Source organism: Procambarus clarkii, chromosome 77, assembly GCF_040958095.1.
Source record: "Procambarus clarkii isolate CNS0578487 chromosome 77, FALCON_Pclarkii_2.0, whole genome shotgun sequence".
Classification (NCBI taxonomy): Eukaryota; Metazoa; Arthropoda; class Malacostraca; order Decapoda; family Cambaridae; genus Procambarus; species Procambarus clarkii.
Window position 1 is genome coordinate 12,214,383 of NC_091226.1, and position 8,193 is coordinate 12,222,575.

The following is an 8,193-nucleotide window of genomic DNA, read 5'->3' on the forward strand; positions in this document are numbered from 1 at the left end:
GGTAAAGTTGTCTCAGTCCATCCAGATAGTCAGGGGATTTTGAGAATAGTCAAAATCCTGTCCGAAGGAACAACTTCCCTGAAGACATTGGACAAACTCATCCACATGGAATCAGTGAGCCAGCTGCAGTTAGATCCTGAGAGACCTCAAGACACTCTAACTCCACAAGACCCACAGACTCCTAACAGACACAATCGTCCACAACGGACAGCAGCAGAAAAGTGCAAGCAAAATTTGCACTTGTATTATCAATCCAATGGAGAGTAAATAAATACATATGGTTACTATTGTCCTAAGTATTGGACTCTGTGCCAGTTCTCTCCCTCTGGAAGATGTGGGAAATTTTTACCCACCATATCTAATAATCATCTAAGAAATGTATAATTTCTATATCATATCTATATCATATCAAAATCATATCTAAATCATATCAAAATCATATCAAAATCGTATCTAAATCGTATCAAAATCATATTAGAATCATGAAAGATTCATTATAGCTTGATCCTGGATGACAATGGCACCATGAACACGTACGCAACAGGGGCCCTTTTGATGCCTACGTGACTTTGTACATGATTTCTCAAGGATCCAGAAGCTTCTAGAAGGACTTCTTAATTAAAAAACTATTGGAACATTGATTCCACATCCGGTAGGATTAAAAATCGAATCCTTAATAAGGATCAGTGGTACTTTCAAATACTACTTATAATCTTTAAATCTTATATCTAATTATATTATAATCACATCTTATTTCAATAATAAGTCTAGACTGTAAAAATAATCAATCAATATTCATAGAAGGCTACCGTGCACAGAGAGCATGGCAGGGCGATGGGGGGAGTGAAGCGCCCACCAACAAAGCCTCGCGGCACTCCGCGTTTGTTTACAAATGAGTGAACAAGTGACTGATCCTTAGCGAACATTACCAGCTCAAGGACACCTTATCTAATATTTTTATCGCCAGTGAATACTCTCTAGAACTGGGGGAGTACCTGGACAATATCTACAAGGAAAATCCTAGAACATTCACATAAAATAGAGTGTATAGTGGAGATCACGGTGACACGGTTTCCTCCACCTTCATTCTTTATCTTTATCATATCATTCTTCTGCAACGCAGTTAAAGAAAAATCACGTAGCAACGCTACCAGATCATCATACAGCAACGCTGTAGCAAAATATCGTGCCTAAACTCGACAAGAGAGTTAATCAGTCTGGCAAACTTGTCAGACAGGCACCCCGACTGGCAGAGAAGTATATTGAAGGTTATTTGGTGTATGATTGGCCAATTGTATGCTTGTGTAACTTTAATATCCTATAAATCTGTCTGTTGGTTAAAAAGCGAGGCTAAGCCTCACATTTCAGTAAGTTTATTAAAATTGTAGTGTAGCTGTGAATCTTATCCAAGCACTGAACCTCATGAGTGTCCATTCTGTCAGAAAATAATTCAGCCTCAATAAGTAAGAACCTCACAAGTGTCTACAGCGTTGGAAGAGATTCACTCAAGCTAACTGTATCATATAAATGAATATGTCTGCATATATATTTGAATATATAAATTAAGTTATCAATTGCTTGCTTAGTTAATTTTTAAGTTATCATATAAGTTCATTTAATTGAATATAATTTCTAGTACTAAGTTAATAGTATTAAGACTACATTTAAGGTCATTTATTTATACTTTTACAATTTAATTTGTTGTTTATAGTATAAGTACATATTGGCTGTTAAGTTATGGTGCTAGGTTAGACTATGTATGTTTAAATCCCTGATTTAAACAGAGCCAGTGTTCAGTCAGATAACTGAATTTATCAAATCTTATCCTTGTATAAAATACAAGCTGATGTGAGATCCCTGTCTACAGGTGGATTGGAACTTCTATCAACAAGTCATTCACCCCACCTGTCCCTTACAGCCCACAGTTTGTCATTAGGAAAAGAGGATCTAGGATTTACAACCCTAGCTAGAGATTTTAGTTGAATTAATTTGCAGACAGTAATTTTTTAATTTAGTTCAGTACAAGTCCCTGGTAGTCTCCTCTTATATCAATCCCAGCAGGTTTTTCCCACATGGTCCTCACCATACCAGGTCCACACCACCAGCATCATGGTCCTCACCATACCAGGTCCACACCACTACCAGCATCATGGTCCTCACCATACCAGGTCCACACCACCACCAGCATCATGGTCCTCACCATACCAGGTCCACACAACCAACATCATGGTCCTCACCATACCAGGTTCACACCACCAGCATCATGGTCCTCTGCAGAATGAAATATGCCACATTGCAGGCGTCTCTTTTATTCAACCTCCTCTAAGTATTGAGCCTTCCCAAACCACTTTCGGTCAACATGTCAACAGTGTTCTCACAATAAATGAGGCCAAACAATGACCGTCTCATATTGCACTTGAGGTCACGTCTGTGACTCGCTGCCTCTACTGGAGTCCTGTGTAGCCAAAACTTGCCTTCCTCCCTGACCGCTGACCCAGAGTGCCTCCCTCCCACTGGATCTAATCCAGTGGGAGGGAGCCACTTACTTACTCCTCCTCACGCTCCATCCACTACTTACGCTGCCGGTACGTTGAGAGACTAACTAATGTTTACAAAATAATCTGGATACAACATTGTTGCCAGTAAGTTATGGATGGTCATGGTGCGAGGAGGTACTCGCCAGGCAGGTATTGTGGGTCTCGCTTCATGCAGGTCGGCATTCAATCCCCGATCGTCCAACTAGTTGGACACCATTACTTTCCCCTCGTCCCATCCCAAATCCTTATCCTGACCCCTTCCCAGCTCTATAAATTCGTAAGAGCTTGGCGCTTTCTCCTAATAATTAAAAAAAATAGATATTAAAAAATTATTTAATATAATGTAATTTTATTTATGATGTATAATTGATTTAATTATTAATTAATGGATAGTCATAGTACAAAGTGGAACTTGATAGGAAGGTTTAAATGGTTCCAGCAAGAAATAAGAAATAAAGTCTTAAATATAATGCATACGTTATTACATGGCAATAACTTAAGCATTTGGATTTTATATACAAATTTGATTTTAATTGCAATATTTTATCTCTTTTCTATTACAGTGAAGAACATTGCTAGGAGCAAGAGCAGTATCTGATGAGTACAGCAGCTGTAGCAAGACCAGGCGAGAGAGCAGTGCCTGAGAACAGCAGCAGCATCACAGGAATAAGCTGCACATCCATAAGTACTTTACAGCAGCAGCAGTTGTGGCCAGAGCCAAAGATGAGTCAACACCACCACAATGGCCACAGGAAACAACACAACAAGAAAGTCAGGATTAACAGGACGAGGAAGAGGCAGAGTTTGGTGACGACTTCTGCTGTGTTGCGGCTGTTTATTGTGATGGCTGCTACGGTGTCTCTTGTCCACACCCTGGCTCTCCCGGCCCCTGCTGACACTCTGCCTCTCCCGGCCCCTGCTGACACTCTGACTCTCCAGGCCCCTGCTGATACCCTGCCTCTCTCGGCCCCTGCTGACACTCTGACTCTCCAGGCCCCTGCTGATATCCTGCCTCTTAAGGCCCCTGCTGACTCCCTGCCTTTCCCGGCACCTGCTGATACCCTGCCTCTTCAGGCCCTTGCTGATATCCTGCCTCTCCCGGCCCCTGCTGACACCCTGCCTCTCCAGGCCCCTGCTGATACCCTGCCTCTCCAGGCCCCTGCTGACTCCCTGCCTTTCCCGGCACCTGCTGATACCCTGCCTCTTCAGGCCCCTGCCGACTCCCTGCCTTTCCCGGCACCTGCTGATACCCTGCCTCTCCAGGCCCCTGCTGACACCGTGCTTGTTAATATGGTGCCTGATGGCACAGTACCTGCTGACATGGTGACTGTTGACATGGTTTTTGTTGACATGGTTCCTACTAACACTCTGCCAGTTGGCACGGTGCTTGCTGATATCCTGCCGGTTGAAACGTTATCTGCTGACACTCTACCTGCTGACATGGTACCTGCTGATACAGCATCTACTACTCCAGCACGAGTTGACCAAATACTAATAGATTCAGCATCTGCTGATCCATCACCTGCTGATCCATCACCTGCTGACCTGACAACTGCCTACCTGTTTCCATCTACTCTGTCCTCAACTTATCCAACTCGTCCAGGTATGTGTTATCATGTTATGAACAAGGCTGTTCTTCATAATTTAAAATAACAAATGTTCATTAACGTAGAGGAAATTGCACACCAGATGAGAACAGATTACTTACAAAAGCACATGTGGCATGTTAAGTATGCAAATGAAGTTTTATGATTAATTAAGTAAACAGTCAGCATATGTAAAGTGACCAGTAGGCATGTAATGTGTTAAGTTTGCATGGGGGAATTGAATGTTTTAATTAATTCTTATATGTGCTGGCATCATTTTGAAATGTTAGTACCTAATTTGGAATAACATACAAATCCTATTATATGTCTATGTAATAACGTATCAAGAAACTAGGCTAATGTCTTGATATGCATCATGCATTAGGTTGTAGTTTTTCTTGTGATTCACAGAGATTAGTGTAATAGATCATAAGCAGTTTGTAAGCATAGTTACCATACCTTAAGAGTTATAAAGTAATTAAACAGAGGTGCCCTATGTCCATATAGCTTTAATTTACTGGTCGACAGAGAGTTGTCATTAAATTTCATACACCAGCTGAAGGAGCAATTCTGCTACATTTCCAGCTGTGGCGTAAAGGGACGGATGTATACCACTGATTTCAGAAATATTATACTTTGTAACTGGTTTTTTGTGGGTGACAATATACTACATACATGGAGATGTTTCATTGTTATTAGGTATATATAATACATGCTACGTTACCTGTTATTTTAGCTACACGTGTCTGTTAAAGTATACTTGGCTACACGGAGTGAGAAAGCTAGCAACTTTACTGCCTCCCAAAGTTAAAAGTCAGTTTGTCTATTGATGTAGTAGATATAGAACATGTACTACTGGGCAACTACTCCAACAATTAACTACCCTTTTTACCTTTAAGTTAAATGATTGTTTTAGGGTCAAGTATTCAATAAGTGGGTTACAATATAAGATGAAAATATTTCCACAGTTTTTTATAAAGTAATACAAATTTTGTTGTAAAATAAAATTTGAGAAACTGCATAAGTGACAAAAATCTTGTAAACTCTTTCTATAAGTTTCTAATGAGGGAAAGATTTTTCCCCATGGCAGGGAGAAATAACAGGTAGAGTAAGCTCTACCATTAAATAATATCAACACAATACAATATCTTGAATGTGGATATTTTAACGCCAGAACGATAGCCTAGTTAATAAAATAGAGTCAACAATTGAATCACGACAAACACGATTTGTATTATTTGAAATTTAAAACAGTCTTATCTTTCCTCATTTGACACAATTCAATGCTGCACAATAATAACAATTATATGCACATTAAAGTTTCCATCAAACTATAAAGAATTATGTTATCAAGATAATTATTAATAAGTATGACCACTGGTAAATGTGTAAACATAGAAAATGTTAAAGAATGGGTTGCTTGCTGCTCCAAAATTACATCGGATTTTTGACATAGAGATACTTAGGCCAAAAACTGAAGCACTATAAATTGTAGCGGCTCGCAAAATGTTCGTACTCTGTTTTCTGTTAGTGGGTCCTCGTGTAGGGTAATTTCAAGAAATTTAGTACATCAGTTTAGTACTTTAGAAACGTATGGGAGAACGGGCTGGAGCAGCGAGCAGCCCTTCGTCTGCATCATATGGATATTTAAATCCCTGTTATTGGGTCGGTATAAGAGGGATTGACTGAACACTTTACCTCTCTCCCTAATATTAACTTGATATACTTATGCAACTACAATGCTCTTCACCTGACAATTTATAATCATTACTGACTATGTCTTGAAGTTTGAGTTAAAGAGGCAAAAAGGGACCTCAGGAATCCTCAAGTTGTGCCATCGGCCTGCAATCTGACGTTACAGTGATTGTCAGGTGAGTATAACATCTCTATCTCCATGCACATATTATGTGGATCCATTTATTCATGTATAATTATATATTCAGATGATGAGTCATAATAACGTGGCTGAAAAATGTTGACCAAACCACTCACTAGAAATTTAAGAGACGACGACGTTTCGGTCCGTCCTGGACCATTATCAAGTCGATTGTGATGAGACGCGGGGGGCAAGGCAAGAGAGAAATGAGGAGATGGAAATCTTAGAGGAAGATAAGAGCAAGGCAAAAGGTATGGAAGGTAAGGTGTAATAAAGGGTGTAATAATAGGAATAAGAAAGGGATCGTAAGAGAAAAAAACAAAGATAAAAGGAAGGGTAGGATTATCTTAGGTCACGTTTGTTAGAAAGTGTAGGCCATTTGAGTTCATACTGTGAAAGGGAAGAGTCAACAGCAACAATGCCAGGACTAGGTTGTGTATCAGAGCCGATTCGACAAGACGGCGTCTGTGTAGAGGTAGGAAAGATTATTTTAGAGGAAGACCAATGAATAGGATGATTAGGATCTCTAACATGACAGAAGAGAACATAGTTTGTGTCTGCGAACCTAACTCTTCTTTTGTGTTCCTTTTGTCTGTAATTTAGTGTTCGGCCAGTTTCACCAAAGTATTGGAGAGGACAAAACGAACAGCGAATAGAGTAGACACCAGCAGCAGGAGGAGCAGTGTGAACTAGATTGCTATGAAGAGTGTTAGTTTGTCGAAAGGCGAGCTTTATGTCAAGAGGACGAAAGGTATTAGTAGGAGTTTTGAGTTCAGAAATAAAGGGAAGGCAGAGCAGTGCTAATTGTGTTGGAAGTAGGTTTAGGATGAAAGAAATTTTGTTTAGCTTGAGAATAGACACAGTTGATAAAATAAAACGGGTAACCAAGGCGAGAGAATGATTTGTAGATAAAGGAAATTTCAGAATCAAGAACCTGAGGGTCGCTGATGCGTAGAGCGCGGAGGAAGAGAAACAAGAATATTTTTCTGAAGAGGATGATGGTAGGAAAGGAAGTGAATGTACTTGAAAATGGTCCAGGCCGGACCGAAACGTCGTCGTCCCTTCAATTTCTAGTGTGTGGTTTGGTCAACATAATTATATATTCTTACTCAAATGCTGGCTACATAGTATAACATCAACCAAATACTGGTAGTGATCTGTTCACACTTGTATGTCTACATAACTTTATTGTGCAATTAGGGCAGACCTTAATAATCTAAAATTCAAATCCCATTGTGCTGATGGAAATTCCCTGTTGAAATGATAATTAACGTTAAGCAATAAACTCACTTGTAGGTCTCCGATTCTCGTATACATTATATATGAGAATGTAGAGTCTTCAACACAATAATGCCTGTAGCCTCTTCACTTTCAAACTATGTATTATAGTATTGGGTTAACCACCCTGAAAAAAACTCATTAACTTTGACATTTGGGATTACGGAGCATTTTGGTTTCACATTTCCGTTTACACGATACACATGAGCAAAGTAAAAATTTTCCATTTGTCCCATTTTACATTCCATGCGGTTGTGATCCATGAGTCTTTCAATTTTGACCGAGTCCTCAGTACTCCAGTTCACACATGATCTTCGTATCGACTGTGCATTCCCTTTCCTCGACGTATACGTCAAGACCAGAGACGCCACCTTCACTACTGACGTCTACACGACACCAACAATCATGGGTGTGTGTGTGTGTGGATGGCCTCAGTGAGTGACGCTACTGATACAAGACAAGTGTGATGAACTCATACACACTTAGACCTCTCACCCACTGCAGAAACTGCACCCAGCGCACAAAGAATTGGAGAATATGGTGCAAGCCCAAGTAAATTATGGATAAACAAAGAAGTGAACAGCTGTATTACGAAATATCTAAATAAATTATACAACTCCACCCACACCAGCAGTCACCCCCACGCAAGTTAGTCAGTAAACTAGCCCGATATTCAAGAAAATAGGCAAACAGGCAGTCAGGCTGACAGGAAGGCAAGATGGTAGACAGGGAGACAGAAAGGCAGACATAGAGGCAAGCGATCAGGAAGGCAGGCCATCAGGAAGGAAGACAGGCTTGCAGAATGGCCAGAAAGCAGGAGGCGAAGCAGAATGACAATCAGGCTGGTAGGTTTGCAAAATGATAGGCAGGTTGACAGGATGGTATGGAGTCTGGGAGGCAAGATTGCAGGCAGGCT

The 8,193-nt window shown here is 40.3% G+C and overlaps 1 protein-coding gene across 3 annotated transcripts; it reads left to right on the forward strand.

Annotated features, from left to right (window-relative positions):
* The first annotated feature begins 876 nt into the window (after positions 1-876).
* LOC138357270 (uncharacterized) lies at positions 877-5,323 on the forward strand. Of its 3 annotated transcripts, XM_069313921.1 has the most exons (3): positions 877-1,367; positions 1,868-2,245; positions 3,101-5,323. In XM_069313921.1, the coding sequence occupies exon 3, from the start codon at positions 3,135-3,137 to the stop codon at positions 4,188-4,190; it is 1,056 nt and encodes a 351-aa protein (XP_069170022.1). In that variant the 5' UTR covers positions 877-1,367; positions 1,868-2,245; positions 3,101-3,134; the 3' UTR covers positions 4,191-5,323. The 3 variants fall into 3 exon arrangements, with proteins under 3 accessions (XP_069170022.1, XP_069170021.1, XP_069170023.1); XM_069313920.1 differs by having other exon boundaries at positions 877-2,245; XM_069313922.1 differs by lacking the exon at positions 1,868-2,245.
* Positions 5,324-8,193: the final 2,870 nt, after the last annotated feature.

What these genes read in the sequence shown, in the direction of transcription:
- LOC138357270 (XM_069313920.1), top strand. Translation starts at nt 3,135, where the DNA reads ATGAGTACAGCAGCTGTAGCAAGACCAGGCGAGAGAGCAGTGCCTGAG.